The sequence below is a fragment of the Habropoda laboriosa genome, unplaced genomic scaffold, assembly GCF_001263275.1.
Source record: "Habropoda laboriosa isolate 0110345459 unplaced genomic scaffold, ASM126327v1 scaffold22, whole genome shotgun sequence".
NCBI classification, from domain to species: domain Eukaryota; kingdom Metazoa; phylum Arthropoda; class Insecta; order Hymenoptera; family Apidae; genus Habropoda; species Habropoda laboriosa.
This window is the reverse complement of record NW_017100261.1, coordinates 6,537,552-6,554,909: the sequence shown is the minus strand read 5'-3', so window position 1 is coordinate 6,554,909 and position 17,358 is coordinate 6,537,552. Positions and strand designations below refer to the sequence as shown.

Below are 17,358 nucleotides of genomic sequence, written 5' to 3'. Positions count from 1 at the left end.
GAGCGACCTTAGTTCAAAATCTCACGTAAGAAATTTCAACCGAAATCCTAACCAGTTCCACGGGAACACTGTACACACTGTATAGATGACAAGCAGCTAAGGGAAAATCGGCAAAAATTCACGCACAATGGATGAATAGAATGCGAAACTCGTTCAGAGAGCCTCTTTCCAGGACAATCGGTTGAAATTGTGGCTGGGAATATCGTTGGGCGAAGGAGGGAGGAGCAACGAAACCCTCGTCACGTAGCTTTTCTTCGATCTAGCCTAAAGGAAATAAAGGTTCCCATTTTTTTTTTCCTCTTTCTTCCTTCCTTCCTTTTTCTTACAACGTTGCATCGGCCGGCGATAACTGTCGTGGCTGGTGCAGAGCGCGGCTTACCTCCCTCCGGTAATTTCGGCAGGGAAAGCTGCCAAAAGCGGTCCAGGACGAGATATTTCGACGGGTAGCAGAACGTCGTCGCGGCTGAGAATCCTTTCGGAAGACGCATCCCTACCCCCGGTTGGAAAAAAGCCGTCTGGACGGGAAGAATTATGCAAATGTTTCACGTTTCCCCGCGGGATTGCAACAGATTTGCGGAATTGCTCGTTAACCCCACGGACGCGTCTCGAACGTGTTTGCCACTGTTCAGAAAATCGCCGGATCCTCTCGGCTCGGTGAAACTTTGCAACGAGTTCGCTCGAAAGTTTTTCGGTGTTGTAGAGCGTTTCGAGATATGTGTAGGTGGGAATTAATTTTGGTAAGGTACAAGTGTACACTTGTGGATTGTTCGTGTTTCTGTTTCGGGGGAAAGTTCGAGATAGGAGGAACCGTGGAACCGTTGAGGGATGTTGGGAAGTTTCTCAATATGGTTTGCCGGTTACCTTGTTTTACTGACTGTATTGGCTAATTAAAAGAACGAGCTGTCGTGATAAGGAGTTAAAGGGTTGAGGAGGAAAGTTTGGAGAATAAAGTGATATTTGAAAGAGAGTGTAGAATGTAAATTATATGGTACTTTAGTTTGTGTGACAGTGAAATGCTTTGTGGTACGAATTTATGCACTTCGATTACTTTTGTATTTTTTTTTTTTCAACTTTATTATTAATTCATTGTTGATTTGTTCGAAATTTTATTTGCAGCTTGCGTGTATTTATTGTCTCAGCTTGTGATCAAAATTAGAAGGCTTAGGTTTGTTCGCATTTTCGTAAGTATTATAAAAAGTTAATAAGTGCAACGTGTGCAATGATTTTAAACTTGAGAAAAATTGAAAGGTCGGTGAAAACTATTGATAAAAAAAAGTGGCAGTAGGCACTTTAAATCCGAGTGACTGCTTTCTAAGTACGACCACTTTACAAGTCACTTAGACTGCAGAGCACTTATATTTCAATTCTTCCACTTTTTCTTCTCTATTTTCTTTTTTAACTTTCCTGAATTTGAAGCTTTCTAAATGTGGAGGATTTGCTGGCGTCATTCGACGTTCCTAAACTCTGCTATATCTCTGCAGTGTTTTATTTAATCGTCACAAATCATTGTTCCTAATGAACCTATGGTTATAATTTTTTCTTAAAACATCCCGTATGTGGTTCGCGCAAAAATAAGGTAAAATGTAGAAACGTTGCCATAACTAATAAAAATAAGCAAAAATACAAATATAAAAAATAACCAGAGTCAAACATACTACATAAACACTTTCCCTCCTTTTCGAAATTTCTTTTTAAATTAGGCTGTCAAAGTAAGAGTACAATCCTTTGTTCGAAGTAAATGCTTCTCATTCACAAATTAATTTCAACTCCGACACGGTTGATTTTTCATGCAGCATTTTCATTTTTCACTCAGCTTGACGATTATTCATTTTCCTTTCTAACTTCGTTCCAAAAGCTTCTCACGAAATTCGTGTGTTTTCCAGGGAAAACACGTGACTCGAGATAATTATTAAAAATGACAGTGTTTCCATATTTCCAAGTGAATCCACGCTCACGTTCCCACCGTACAAGCGATAAATCACACAATCACGAGGAAAGATGTTTCTGCACGTTAACCCGTCCTCATCGTCCGCCAATTATATACCCGGTGTGTAATCAAATTCTCACTCGACGAGCCCACATCGTGTACATTTCGCCGCCTCCTTGGGTGGCTGTTCGATCATGAACGATTAACCCTGTACAAGGGTGCTGTTGTGTTCGTGGTGCGTCGAGGCAGCTGGAACGTCGCCAAGACTTCAACAGTCTCATTCAGGTCGAGCTGCTCTGGGATATGTACCACGTTCAATAACAACTTGCCGACGTTGCTGTGGAGAGAGATTCTAATTTTTCCCAGGAGAAGAAGAGAGGGCCCCCCTCTCTCTCTCTCTGTGTTCGCTCTCTTTCTTTTGCTGTTAGAATTTGCAGCTACCGAGATACACTTATACCCACACTGGGCTTTAAGAACAATGTGCAAACTGAAGTGAATACACCTGGTTCTCCCTACTGAAACTCCTATTTAAACGTGAAATTTTTCTCCTTTTTGTTACCTTCGTCGCTTTCGACTCGCGTGTGCGTGTCACCATTTTCTGTGGAACATTTTGACCGACTTGAACGTTCCTCGTGCAGCGAGGAATTTCGACTAATTACTGCAACGGGATGACACGAAGAGAAGAGTCTCTTCTTAGAGTTGGGTCGAATGTGCTGGTAGGTTTGGAGGTGGATGAGCTTGTATAAAGGGGTGTGGGTGTTTGGGAATGATATAATGATCGAATTAGTTGCGATTGAAGGTGTTGGTGGAAATGTACGGAGGTTGGAAATGAGGAAATTCTTGAGTAAATGATTAGAAGTGTATTGGATAAATAGAGTGTAAGCGTACTGAGATTTTTTTTTTTAATTAGACGGTCAAAGTGAGAATATAATCGTTTTTTTTTTTTTTTTAAAGCAAATTGTTCCCTTTAAGGAATATTGGAAATTAGTTTTAACTCTGATACGGTAGATTTTTCAGGAAATTTTCATTTTTTACTCAGTTTAGGGGGTGTTAATTTTGCTTTGTGTATTTGTTCTAAAGTTATGCTAAAGTTCATATATTTTGTATTAATATTTCAAGATTTTTAACTGCTTTGAAGTTGAAGATTGTCCACTTCATAGATTCTGAATAATTTTTTTAAACACACTTTACATACGGTTCGCGTAAAATTGGATTGGGAAAAGAAGTTAGCTAAAAATTAGAGCACAGGTGAAAATATAAATGTAAAAAGTAATCAGAGTCAAGCATCTTCGAATTGAAGATGCGGAGTGAAAAAAAGGGGGGTTAAATTCTTCGTACTGATTAATTAAAATTCGTAGAGATATTTTATACGTCGAGATGGGAAATGTTGGAATGTGTAGAAGTACTCGTAGTTCGGGCAGAAAAGTAGAAACTGAGAACGAAGAGATTCTCCTTTGATAAGAGTTGCGGAAATTGTTACGAGTTGGTGTGGAAATACAGATGTTTTTAAGAGATAATAAATAGGCTACGTTGCAAATGACGATTCTAGAAAATACAAATGTTGGAGCAATTTTTATGGTAATGTAAAAATTTCAATACGAAATTATAAAAAAGTCTTATGAATATATTCTTCTATTGTGCTCATTGGATATACGGATTATTTTTATGCAAACTATATTTATCGAGATAATTTAATATTACAAGCAGTGTTGTTATTTTAATATTAATCGTAAGAAGAAATTTTCTATAGAAAGTTATAGTCGCAGAATTTTCAAGAAATCAATTTCAAAAAATAATTCATCACTGAAAATTAATTACTAGGTCACTCAGAAATGATTATATTGTTTCTTTCGTCCATTTTTACGATTTCTAATTATTTCGCAGGTAACTTTGATAGCAAAATAACTAAATATAGAAAAAGTAAAGAAACTAACATGTTTTTCGGTATCTTCTCAGTTTTCCAAGCTTTTGACTGATACGCAATGTTACAGTAACCTGTAATAATGACAATTTAAATGACCATATCCACATTTACGTCGTGGAATTGAAAAATATTGCGATTGTAATGCATCAAAGAGGACAACGTTGTCATTTACCACAACTTCTTCCGAAAATTACATAATTCGAAACATATGTACGTGGTCCTATCTTGTTTAAGTTTAAGAAAAGATGGAGAGATTGATTGAAAAGGTAGACCTTCGGGTCACACAAAGAGCGTGTTTAAGTATTTGACCAAAAGGTCACGGTCTCTCTTATCGTTAGCAAGTATTACAGCTCATCATCTGTGAAGCGCGTTGTTTGTGATTATAAATGTCAGGCTACCAAGCTTCTTAAAGATAATGCACGTTGAACGCGTGCATTCTTTCATTTCCAGTGCTTTTTCTTCTATTTTGGACGTCATATTGAAAAATTTGACGTCAGAAGAAATATTCTTCGGCAATTTTTCTCAGATTGATAAACCGTTTCGAAAATTAATTCGTAAATTCCAAATTTGGAGCAAGAAGAAATTAAAAATTTTAGCCAAAAATTACAAGTTAATTCGTTGGATGAATATTAATCGTACAATTAAGTTCCCCTTCGGTAAATAATATCGAAGTTTAGTACTATAGAGCACTATATAAAATTTAAACGAAGGAAAAGTTGCCGCGTACACGAGACAGGGAATTTGTTGAATAATCTAAACCCAACAAAGTACTTTTTTGTTTCAGGCGACTCTTTGCAATGTACACCACTGGACCGAGCATACAAAAGTAAAGTACTGGGACACTATCCAGATTCTGTACCATGGAATCCTTTCGACGAACACGCTGTCTGCATGGTGCGTCAGAAGAAACTGTTTTTTCCTTTCTATTAACCAAAATTTTTATATTTTTGATTTGCCGAATTTGTATGTAATTCTTTATTTCGTTTTCACAGCCAAGAATTAACCAAAATTTTTATATAGTATACACATTCTTCGAATATTTTTATACCAGCGTGATCTCTTCTTATTTTTCTTCTACCTGATACACTTCACTCGGACACTTTATTGTATTAATATTTAGGATAAGTGGGGACAAATGAAAACGACTATTCTGTTGGTGACTAGAAAATTGTTCAAATTATCGTCAGACTGTAATAAATTACACAAGTGACGTAAATTTCTATTAACGCCTCATCTATACACTTCGTTGTCGGAAGGCAGATAATAATGTGTAGTTGATAATTTCAACTTAAATAGCGATAAATATGGTAACGTAGGTATATAGGCTAGAGTAAATTTTGGTCATTTGAAAAATTCACAAATACAATGTGCGAGTGATACCAAGTTTATTTATAACTTTGCTTCGTTGTCGGAAGGCAGATAATAATGTGTAGTTGATAATTTCAACTTAAATAGCGATAAATATGGTAACGTAGGTATATAGGCTAGAGTAAATTTTGGTCATTTGAAAAATTCACAAATAGAATGTGCGAGTGATACCACGTTTATTTATACATTTCTTCATTTCTTAAGATTAATACGAAAAATGTGTTAATACTCAATGAAATATTTCAGTATGAAAATCTTACACTTTGTACATTGTAAAATTTCTCACGAAAAATTGTCCCTTGGTGAAGCTTAAAAGTTGAGCACATTGACCTTATGCAGTCATCCGCCCATTTCTGTCGCGTGACTTCGAATGGCTTTGGTGAAAACGCAGCTGAAGGTAGAAGAAGAGAAAAAAGGATTGAAAATGCAAAGTACTCGACTTGATACACTTGGTGGAAAAAATATACAGTGTGATCGTAAATTGAACTACCTCGTGCCGGTAAACATGTGTTCGTGAATATTTTTTAAACAGCAATTTAGATATTTCCAGAGTTCTACTTTCAAGTTGTCCATTTTTTCAGTAAAAGAAAATTCAACGATAATTTCTCATTTCTTTATATACATTTCTCAAAGAAAATTAATTCTTAATATTCCAATTACTCAGAAACGCGTTAATACCCTCCCAAATTTTCTTTCCAAATATAATTACCACGCGCAATACACAGGGTGTCTCAAAACTAGCGGTACAACCCGGAAATGAAGTTTCTTCACTCGCGATACATTTCAATTGATCAAGATTTCAAAACTCACATTCTAAAGAAACAATATGAGCGTGGTACGAGACACTTTCTGTAACTCGCTGTGTCTACGAAAAGAACCGACCAAAAGTCTACATTTCGGGAAAATAAAGCCGCATATAAACAGGCTACATTTCATCCGCGAAGTGTACGTGCCGTTCGCGATCAACGGCGTTATATAGGTTGCGCTTGGCGTGTCCCAGTTGCGGATGAAAGAAAGGAAGAGAGAAGAGAAGAGGACATTTCGGGAAAATAAAGCCGCATATAAACAGGCTACATTTCATCCGCGAAGTGTACGTGCCGGTCGCGATCAACGGCGTTATATAGGTTGCGCTTGGCGTGTCCCAGTTGCGGATGAAAGAAAGGAAGAGAGAAGAGAAAAGAGAAGAGAAAAACAAGTAGAAGAGAAGCAGGAGAAATGAAAAGGCGTTGTGTGCTACGTCTGTTCATTAGATATTCAATCTTGCAGCTCTGCCTGCCGAGCGGCCTGAGATTCCGAACTCAGAAACACTCGGTGGAACCGACGTTCCACTCTTTCGTGCTCACCAAGGAGGACGGGCACAGAACCTACGGGTTCAGTCTTGTTTTCTACGAGGAGTGCCGGAATCGCAAGATATGTGCGGCTATGCAAACCCTGCAGGCGATGCATATCACGGAACTGAGCAGCGGCCAAAACGGTACACCACCAACGTGAGTCTTCTTTACGCTGTTTATTCTCCCGTGTCCTTTAATGGTACGGTTAATCCCCGGCCTCCGTGTGGCCCCAAGGAGAGACAAAAGATCACTGTGGGAAATTCGGCGAAATAGTTTCGGGTGTATCGTTACAATTCAAGGATAGATTCAATCATTTCGGAATTTTTCACAGGCAATTCAGAAGTACCTCGATGTTTCGTAGCGTGAAACGGGATATTTTTCGAAGTCATGTTCAGTAGGTTATACGTTTTATTGGTTTGTTGAAGTTTTCACGGTTTTTTAGGGTAGATAACTTTTGTGTGATATGGTAATTTGAGGACGAGCGTCTGAAAATTGTGGACAACTTTGGTGTATCGGGGAACATTAACACAGAAAACAGAAAATAAATATCAATGCTTGACTCGAACTTGAATTCTTCGTTTCAGTATTACCACTTTATTTTCGCTCGATTTATTACAATTTTTATTTGGTTCAATGATTTAGTTGAGAAAAGTCATTTGGTTTAAAATATTATTTTTGGTGGTGAAATGTTGTGAAAAATTCTTTAAGCAGAATTTTTGTTCCTTTTACTTTTAATCGTTAAAAATCTTTATAGCAAATTTCGTAAAAACAGATTTAATTGGTTTGTAGTATTTATGTTAAATCGAAGCAATTATGAAGATTTCTAGTTTTTCTTCAATAGAGGTATCGTGTATATACAGCTTCCAGGTACGAAACGTATCTGGGAATGTAATCAGAAGTTTCTCTGTTGAACATATTGGAATAGTTTTGTCTGAATAATCGAACAGGCATACTATTATCGATTTATCGGCCTATTATCTCTTTACTTGTTCAGATAATCGGTGTTCTATTTCAGTTTCTTTTCATCGTATATACGGAATTATGCGAACAATTGCTTCTCGGATCATTTCACTTGTTACTATCTCGAGATAAAGGAACAAGTAAATACAGAAGCTTACAATTCTAATATAAATACCTACATTGAAACAGTTTCAGAAAAATTCCAAATAGGAGCCTGTTTTATTAAACATTTTACAATACAGGGTGTTCAAAATAAACCACAGTTTATCAACATTTTTTCAGAAATATGAATATTACTTTTTATTTTTTTTTTTAATGAAACTACAGCATTTTTTAAATATGTTTATTAGAACGAATCGCGAGAAATCTAAATTTCCAAAAATCCATAGCCGAATGCCACAGTGTTCTGGCCTTAAAACGATAGTGAAAAGGATATCAGAAACAATAGTGAAAAGAATATCACTTTTATTTCAAAAATTGAAAAAATTAAACATTTATTAATATGCAAATATTAAAATTGAGAAAACCTTTAATTTCGTTAAATATACTTTTTGAAAAATAATGAAATAATTTTACAGAGGTAACATTCGTATCCTCGAGAAATGTGCGTCGCGAAGTTTTATTTCAAAAATTGAAAAAATTAAACATTTATTAATATGGAAATATTAAAATTGAGAAAACCTTTAATTTCGTTAAATATACTTTTTGAAAAATAATGAAATAATTTTACAAAGGTAACATTCGTATCCTCGAGAAATGTGCGGGCAAAGAAATTGTGCGTCGCGAGAGTTGCGCACACTTAAATATAGATGAACCTTTGTCGAAAAATGTGTGTTCTAAAATTCGAGGAAAATCTTGAAATTTCGTGTGTGCAATGTTCACGCGGAATATCAAGGACAGAGCATTAATTTGCCGGTTATAAAGTGAAAATTGATGGAATGGAATGCGTGAAGGTCTAACACGAATGCGTTTGCAGGGCAAGAAAAGGCCAGGATGGACATAACACACGGTCGTTACCACGGCATTTCAAGCTATCAGCACATTCACCAGGTGCTGCGTTAGGCTACTACGACTCCACCAAAGACAAGTTGCTAGTGACTAAATCGATATCCTTGCTATGCCAGCAGCCTTACCTTCATGCCGCGAAAACGTTCCTCACTAATCTCTACAAGTAAGTACGCGTCTAGATTATCATCTTAAAGGCGTGTCATCGTTGGCTAGTCTGATAAACGTGGAAGATCCTCTGACAAAAAGGACCTTTGTCTTCGTAAGGATCGCAAGATCAAACCAAGCGTTAAATTCTTATCGGAAGTAACTTACACCACCTTAGACCGTGGTGGAAGCTTTTCGAGGATTGAATTGGATTGTTCGAATGGAAAAAGTTGGAAATTCTTAAGAATTTATTGCAGCGTTTAGTTCTCTTATTTCAAATTAGCTACTTTGCTTGCTGCTCAGGCGTCAAGTTGTCTCGTTAGAAGAAAAAAAATTCAGAAACTGATCAAGAAACGAGAATGACTTATGGAACGAAATAACGATTTCATGCAAACATAAAAAGTTGAATAAAAAAATTGTATCATTAGTCTACCGATAACAATACTAATCACTGTTAACATTCTCCTCGTCCTACTGCCGTTGTGTCGATAACAAAATCTTAACTAGTTACCAATTCGTGAAAAATGTAGCAGTGTTTTCCCACTAAATGTGTCTTAAATCATCGGCATAATATTTACTTATTGTTCATTCTGAACAGATTTGAAATACTTTCATTTTAAATCGTAGCTTAATTTGACAAAAAATATGAAATTTTTTCCTCCTTCTTCTTACCCATTCAAATGTGCACCCTTTCAGATGTGTTCCTAGACATCCAGGACCCGGTCTTAGCTTAGAGTCCTATGTATACAATCTCCTGTACAACGTACCGGTACCATTGCCTGGAAAGTCGCTGAAGTTCTTCATTCCCAACGATGAGCCAGCGAAATCACCGTTGGAGCTGGTTATCCATCAGCCAACACCATCTCAGGAGTTACCGATGCTAGATTATCCTCTGAAAGACATGTTCACATGGCTTGGCGCAGACTGCTGTATTCAGTTGTTCACGTGCGTCCTATTGGAGAACCAAGTGTTGCTCAGGAGCTCAGATTTCCACAAGCTGATGGTGGTATCCGAGTGTATAACGGCTCTCCTCTTCCCGTTTTCCTGGCAGCACGTGTACGTGCCGATATTACCCGCCAGCCTTCATCACTTCTTGGACGCGCCGGTGCCGTTTATAATGGGTTTACACGCGCAAAGCGAAGGAGGTGTACTGAAAATTGCTAGCGAAGTGAGTGTTTAGCACGTTCCAGAATCGATGCTCACGGAATTTTCACCCCCCTGTACGCATGCAGATTACGAGAGAATAAGATTGGGAGATCGGATTCAGAGGAGTTGGATATCTTAATTGAAATTGAAATTTTTGAAAACGGTTTCCTTTCCACTGTGTTATATCTGAAGAGTGTTGTATGGGGTAAAAAAAAAAAAAAAAACTGGCAGAGTCTGAAAACTGAAATTTTACAGGAGAAGGAAATAAAGTTTGAAATAGTAAACATTAGATACTTTTGTACCTTTCCCAGTGGAAATATTTTTAACACTTTGACTGTGTACACTGTTTCTGAAATCTTTGATAACTTGTTACTTAGTTGGTTGTTTCCCTTTATGTACAACTTGCCATATTTAAATTACCTGTGAAAGCAATGTATTCTGTTAATCTTTTCCCTGGATTCTTCATTTGTGAAAGTAATTTTGGTCTTCTTTTGTAATTATAAATACTGTATTGATAATATATGTGAAGATTATTTAGGCTTATTGAAACAGAGATTTGGAAAATTTGTAATATGTGTCGGGAGAACTAAAACACTTAGCTTGGTTTCAATTTGAACTTAGTATATTATATTCTACATATTCCTTTCTTAATATATGTATATACAAAAAGTGTATTTGAATCTAATTATAAATTCTTTTCATTACAGGCAAATCTTTGTTATGTAGATATAGATAAGCAAAGTAGCCAATTTCCGGAAGAACTACCTGTGTTTCCTCATAAGATGCAATTCATTGCTGAGATTAGAGCTCTCCTAAATAAGTACAAAGTACCACACACAGGAAAGTAAGTTGAAACATACTCGTCATCTCCTTTGATTAATCTATTTTCAATTACTAAAGACGAAATGTTCTTTCAGGACTGATAACATGGTCATAAATCATTATAACGGTGACATCATGACTAGTAGTTTGACGCTTCCTGGTTCTGGGTTTCATCTTCCTCGCAGAAAACACTCGTTACACGATGTCTTAGATTGGGATCGACCTGAACCGACGCCGCAAACAGACACGTTGCAAAGGATAGTTAAAAGAGCGGGTAAAGACATTTTAAATTTGACTTAAATGCAATATTAATATTAATTCATTATCAAAATGTTGATACAATTCAATTAGATAAATAAACGATAGGTGTTGTATAAATATAATCTAAAACGAGTAACCTAAATATAAGCTAAATATATTTACTCTTGGAAGAAGATCAACTGTGTCAATTATTTTTACTCGCTATTAATTTTTATTGCAGGAGTGAATGTAGACGATATTGATTCTGTAGAGGACAATGTGAAGGAGCGAATACTCACGCCTCAAGAGGAGTATCAGGAGACGCTTATGTTTAATAATGCCATTAGGGAGATTTTTTTGAACCGTTTTGTACAGATATTTTCTAGTTACGAACACTTTGTTATTCAACCAAGTCAGGTGTGATACGAGATTTATGTATAAGTATGCATCTCATATTTGAAATCGTATTTGAAAAAAACGCAAACGATTGTATTTTTAGGACAAGGATGAATGGTTGAATAATAGGGACAGTATGTATGTTTTTGATAAGGCTACATTTTTATCCGATCAACCCACACAACATTTGCCATTTCTCTCGAGATTTCTAGAGACACAAATGTTCGCTTCCCTTGTCGACAGCAAAGTTATGTCAACGTGGAGCGAGCTTGATTTTAACATACGAGTTTTTGATCAAAGAATTTCTTTCTTGAGGTAAATATAGAATATAATGTAACATTGTATCAATATTATTTAACGGTGAAACGACTGTATTATTCTCGTTTATTATAGGAAAAAAGTTGGAGAGGGTATTGTACGATCGACGCGTTACGAACCTTGTACAAGTATAGAAGAATCGCAAAAGGTATTAGAACAGAGATTGACGAATGTGGATTTTGAAACAAACCCACCCAATGAAATTGTTCCTCATAGAGCAGCGTACTTTCGAAGTTTTCCTTTATTAGACACTGTTGCTCTAAACAAGGAACCGGCTCAAAGGTACATATTTTATACAAACACATTTTTTAATGCAATTAAACTAAATCAAAAAATATTAACATTCGTTATCTTATTTCCCGCTTCACGTGTAGTATACTGCGGTAAGAATTTACATCTGAAATTGTATAGCATTATGCATGTGTGTTTTACATAATTAAAATATGTTCTATAATTCAGAAATAAAGTAATTACAAGTATTACTTTTTAAAGTACATTATAGTATGTTAAAGATAAACTCTGTTATAATTCAGTTGTATCAATTAGCAAGTTTTATTTTAAATGCTTAAAAATGTTTCATTTAACTACTGATTTAACTATATTATGAAATATAATTTTGATTAATTGTTTTGTTTACAACAGTAGTCGAAGGGGTCAGACGCAATGGAAGTACAAAATGAAATCCATGGAATCAAATGGGAAAGCGCCGGCACCTCAAGAAACTCAGTCGCCTCGACCACAAACTAAACTCTCTGCAGACATGAGTCCAGCATTAATAGCTCAAGCAAATTGGACGTTCGTTGAAAAATTACTCAAGGTACATTTATATTCTTAGAGAAGTGAAAACGAAACAAATAAATTTGTTAAACGCCTTTCACGATAATGATAAATTATTTGAATACCTTTTTCCCTATCAAGGACTGTAAGTCAAAAACAAAAAGGATGTTGGTCGAAAAAATGGGCTCTGAAGCAGTTGCACTAGGTCATGGAGGTGAATCCTTGTCTGATGTCGAAGAAAATACACTAGTTGCCAGTCTTTGCGATCTATTGGAACGAGTTTGGAGTCACGGATTACAAAATAAGCAAGGAAAAAGCGCTCTTTGGTCACATCTCACCATGTATCAAGCACTGGAAGAGTGTAACGACCCGAGTAAACCCATAGATCCTAACTTTCTTTCTCCTGGTAAGTTGAAACTTGTTGTTACATATCAATACTCCTTACAAAATTACACTTTATTATCAATCACTGAATTTTACAACATTTGGAAATGCAGCGTTAGCGTGGTGCGTGCTACGGAAACGGCTCGATTGTACGTGTCTTATTTTATTTCAAATAAAGTGTTAAAAGTAGAGATTAGTTTCTCATACGTAGATACTCTGCACTATATTAGTTGTAAGTGACATACATTTATAAGTAATTATTTATTTCACTCTACATGTTTTTCGCTAAGACTGCGCACCATGTATCAGCAAATATGTTTGGCTGCGATTTTCGACAAATACACACTTATATGTTGATTCAAATTATTATGTTTTTTGTCGTTTAAATTTGATGTACATATATACATTGTTTACATTAATTTTATTTGAAGTTTTATTTATTATAGGTTCTTTTTGTTAAGTACATTTTATTGAAATATATTGTTCCCCGTTTATACTAGAAATACAATTCAGAGGGTCATTAAGATGTGTCAAAACTTAATTAATATATTAATAATTTGTAAATTTATTATTACAAAACTTAATTAATAAAATAATAATTTGTACATTTATTATTATAATAAAATAGAGAACATTTCTGAGTTGTACTGTTTAAACTTGGAGCAACATTTCTTTTTCAGTTGATTTTTATTTGTGTTTCATTTTCCTGTTATAAGTAACCAAGAAATCATCAAGTAAGTTTTTCGGATTGCCGGACCGTTTAATTTCAACCTTAAAGGGCAGAAATATTTTTGAAATAGCTTCTTATATCAAGGAGAATTTTAATGGTAAGCCTTCATAGTGGCTTGCCTCAAGAACGTTTAATTGGCTTTTACTTTAGTATTACTGTTGCAGTTACAATGCATTTTATTTCATATTTGTATAACAGTAAATCGCATGATACTGCATCTTTGGTATTGATGTTTTGCAGAATATTGTAAAAGATGATTATTTGTACCTATTTAAATCTCTGGTATCAAATATGTAATTTGAAGAATTATTTTTTTTATGTTTATCAATCGTGTACTATAAATTGCATCTATTAAAATAGTTTTGAAGTTTATATAATAAGCATGCACAATATGATTGCAAATTAAGAGAAGAAAATTTATTTTCGACATGAAATGTGTAAAGTGATTTGTCTAAAGGTTGCATCTATTTTGTTGTCCTCGTTCATAGCATGGTATCATATGCATGGACTGTTAGAAGTACTTTTAAAACCGTTTGAAAAAACAAATATTAATAATTGTAGGTATTTTAACTTTTCTTTCTAATATCTTTTCTATGTTTGTTAATAATGATAGATTTGCCAAACCTGGCGTTGGAGATCGATTCACCCACGCGAGGCACGGACAAGCACAAGTCTCCTGGCGACAGAAAAATTGGTCCTGAACATCTGAGACCTTTACCTGATTCTTTGCTCTTCGATATCCGAAATGTACAAGCGATGACTGATATCAAAACGCATATTGGATATGCTAGAGCTTGGGTTCGATTGGCACTTGAAAAGAAACTTCTCTCCCGTCATTTAAAGACTTTATTATCGGACACTAGGTTGCTAAGGTAAATTATTAGCTAGAAAGACAATATATATCTCAACGTCTAAAAAAAATTATTTTCATTTATGTTGCATATAAATAAGAATTAAAACTTTCGAGATATTGAGAACATGTGTAAATCATGAAAATAAAAATTTGTAATATTGCTTTGCTTTTAGAAGTCAATATAAGCGCTCAGCATTTCTGCGTTGCGAGGAAGAGAAGGAACAATTCCTGTACCACCTTTTAACGTTAAATGCCGTTGACTATTTCTGTTTTACCAACAATTATCCAACCACGAAATTGCCATATAGGGTCGTTATATTTCCTAGTCGAAAAGCTAGCGCAGCTACCACTTCAGCAAATAGCTGGACCGCTATTTCTGGTACGCTGTGTGAAACAAATCCAGTTCCGATTCCCAAGGGAGCGTTGGAATTTGTGTTTCATGTATGTTTTTATATATTTTGTAATTTACATTTTCTATATCAGTGTTACTTAATTTCTCAAGTAATTGTGCTTCCATCCTACATTTAAAAAAATTTGAAGTCTAGAAATATTTCATAAATTTCAAGGAATATTAGAACTAGATTTGATTATTTTTAATAGTCTATATATGATTTCGTAATTTCTGTTTTAGCATAAAAATTTGGGCGTGCTCTCTACGTTACGCATAGGTCATGACAATACAGGTCTTTCACCGAAATGGATGGTAGAACATGTAGTAGTGAGAAATGAAGTCACAGGACACACGTTTAAGTTCCCCTGTGGTAGATGGCTTGGTAGAGGTATAGATGATGGATCTACCGAAAGATTGCTAGTAGGCGCTTTGGTACCTCGTAGTATTGATAGCGAAGAGTTGGTTGAGACGTGTTCAACGCCACCAAGATGTAGATCTCCTAGTATACCCAGACGTCCGATATTAACTCAAATGGAACTGCAGCATATGCTGGGTAAATTTAGACGAAATATTTTTATTTTTTTAACATGAAGAATATACGCAAGCATTTTATTAAATGTCAATAGAAAATATAGGGGTGGTGAATGCAGTAATATAAAAACAAATGTACCAGTAAAAGTTTAAAAAAGTTTATATAATTTTACAGGAGAATCTGTAAATGCGATTGTCAAATTTCACTATAGAAGAGAATGTCAAGACGGATCGTTGACTGCTTTACTTTGTGGAGAAGGTGGTCTCGTTCCATCGTTAGAGCAAATATTTTTATTCGGGTTTAAAAACCAGAGGATATTTGGAAGGAATTTCTACGTTTGGGATTACTTCTGTAAGCCACTGTTTGCGATAATGAATAACAATAATGATACTGAGATACATTCTTAAAGAAATAAAATGTTTGACAAGAAAACTGGTTTTTCACTTGTTTCAGTGCGCGTAAAAGAAAACTTCGAAATTTCTTTATTAGAGCAAATGGACGAATATTCACAGAGGTTGAATAGAGATAGACGAGCTCATAGAGAGAACAATCAAAGGTTTACAACTTTGAGATGTTATTCCCATCTCATTGATCAAATTAATATATTCAGTCAAACTCTTGGTAAAGATGGGAAATTTCAGTTATTCATTTGCTTAGCAGTGAGGTAAATTATAATATTAATGATTCAAATGTTCAATTATATTTTTGCGAACTTAATTGTTAATTTATGCTTCAGAGAACAACTTCTTCATTCGATGCTCCGGCCAATGAGCGAAGCGCGGTCCACTGCGGATATGTATGAAGAAAATTCCTTCTTGAGGAATTCCGCATTATTAAATTTCCTCATTCACATTCTTGAACCATTGAGCGAATTTCATATTGTCCTTGAGAAGAGTTTGACTCATGGAATTTCTAGTATATGTTAATTCATCACGAGCATTCCACGCAATTAGGTAAGCTGCACTTGATAATTCTTTTCTTTATAGTTTTAATAAAAAGTAATTTATAATTTTAGGAATAATTTAAACGAATGTAAATTACTTTTTCATAGGATACGTTTCTTTGAAGCGGCACAATTTACCAAATTCAAAATAATACGAGGCGAAGGAAAATAAGTGTTATGATATTGACAAAATGAGAAACTTTCTAAAACCCTATTATTAAGAATCTAAGAGGAATTTAATAATGCAAATGAAGACTGTTACGCAAATGTAAAATAGTCGTTTTTAGATGACAAATTATTTGACAGAAAGTTGATACATGAGTGATAATGGAAGGATAGATTTTGCCCTGTTCCGAAAGTTTATGATATTAATAACGATAAGAGTTCAGTGCAAAGGATAAATCATCTAATTTTGCCCATCTTGCCGTAGGTAATTGGTAGAAAAGCAAGCAAAGTTTGAAATTGACGTAACAGAGGTTGAAACTGACGTATCGTGTACCAAAGATGTGATCCTATTAGTTATTACTATTAGTGTTATTGATATTGTCATTATTATTAAGACTTTAGTTTTTTTACAGTCTTTGTCGTAAGCAGATGAACATTTAAAGAACGTGCAAACAACGTATACCGCAATAACTAATAAATTAGACGAGATAAACATCAATTTTATACGTTTCCATTATTTATTATTTTAATTGAAATAATTAATAATACAAAATACAGATTATCCTATTTTAATTGATGCACGAAAATATTGTCGAAATTATCAATAATGCAAAAAAAAATGTTTCAAATGAAAGCTGATGGGAGATATTATGATGTCAGAGATACGCGTATCTGTTTAACTGCAGTACATTAATTAGCAAAATGGCCTTGAATGACCTTGACTAATGATACGGCAGGTCATTACTTTTGCCTTTTCTAGTACTACAATGCTATGTATAAAAAAAATAGTGATAACCCTCTACTTATGCACTGTATAATTTCCTCCATGCAAGTTTCAACTGTTCAACTTTCATTTGAATCATTTTTTTATATTACTGATAGTTTCGATGATATTCACGTACGTTGATAAAAAAGGGTGCATCTTGTATAACTTTATCATGATGTAAAAAATTCGGGAAAGATTTACACTTTGTTAGTTTCCAATTTTGAGCAATTTCG

The 17,358-nt window shown here is 34.9% G+C and overlaps 1 protein-coding gene across 1 annotated transcript in view; it reads left to right on the top strand.

Annotated features, from left to right (window-relative positions):
- The window catches only part of LOC108572687 (DENN domain-containing protein 5A), a 36,624-nt gene extending 20,269 nt beyond the window's left edge, over positions 1–16,355 (top strand). The window contains exons 2-22 of the mRNA XM_017934959.1: positions 4,636–4,745; positions 6,486–6,706; positions 8,487–8,681; positions 9,359–9,830; positions 10,516–10,652; positions 10,726–10,904; positions 11,112–11,287; positions 11,370–11,581; positions 11,660–11,866; positions 11,959–11,967; positions 12,227–12,401; positions 12,503–12,767; positions 12,859–12,894; positions 13,462–13,572; positions 14,089–14,347; positions 14,502–14,769; positions 14,960–15,272; positions 15,426–15,602; positions 15,705–15,915; positions 15,988–16,204; positions 16,303–16,355. Of these exons, the coding sequence (XP_017790448.1) occupies positions 4,636–4,745; positions 6,486–6,706; positions 8,487–8,681; positions 9,359–9,830; positions 10,516–10,652; positions 10,726–10,904; positions 11,112–11,287; positions 11,370–11,581; positions 11,660–11,866; positions 11,959–11,967; positions 12,227–12,401; positions 12,503–12,767; positions 12,859–12,894; positions 13,462–13,572; positions 14,089–14,347; positions 14,502–14,769; positions 14,960–15,272; positions 15,426–15,602; positions 15,705–15,915; positions 15,988–16,177 (3,923 nt within the window). The 3' untranslated portion in view covers positions 16,178–16,204; positions 16,303–16,355. The remainder of the gene's footprint in view (positions 1–4,635; positions 4,746–6,485; positions 6,707–8,486; positions 8,682–9,358; positions 9,831–10,515; positions 10,653–10,725; positions 10,905–11,111; positions 11,288–11,369; positions 11,582–11,659; positions 11,867–11,958; positions 11,968–12,226; positions 12,402–12,502; positions 12,768–12,858; positions 12,895–13,461; positions 13,573–14,088; positions 14,348–14,501; positions 14,770–14,959; positions 15,273–15,425; positions 15,603–15,704; positions 15,916–15,987; positions 16,205–16,302) is intronic.
- Positions 16,356–17,358: the final 1,003 nt, after the last annotated feature.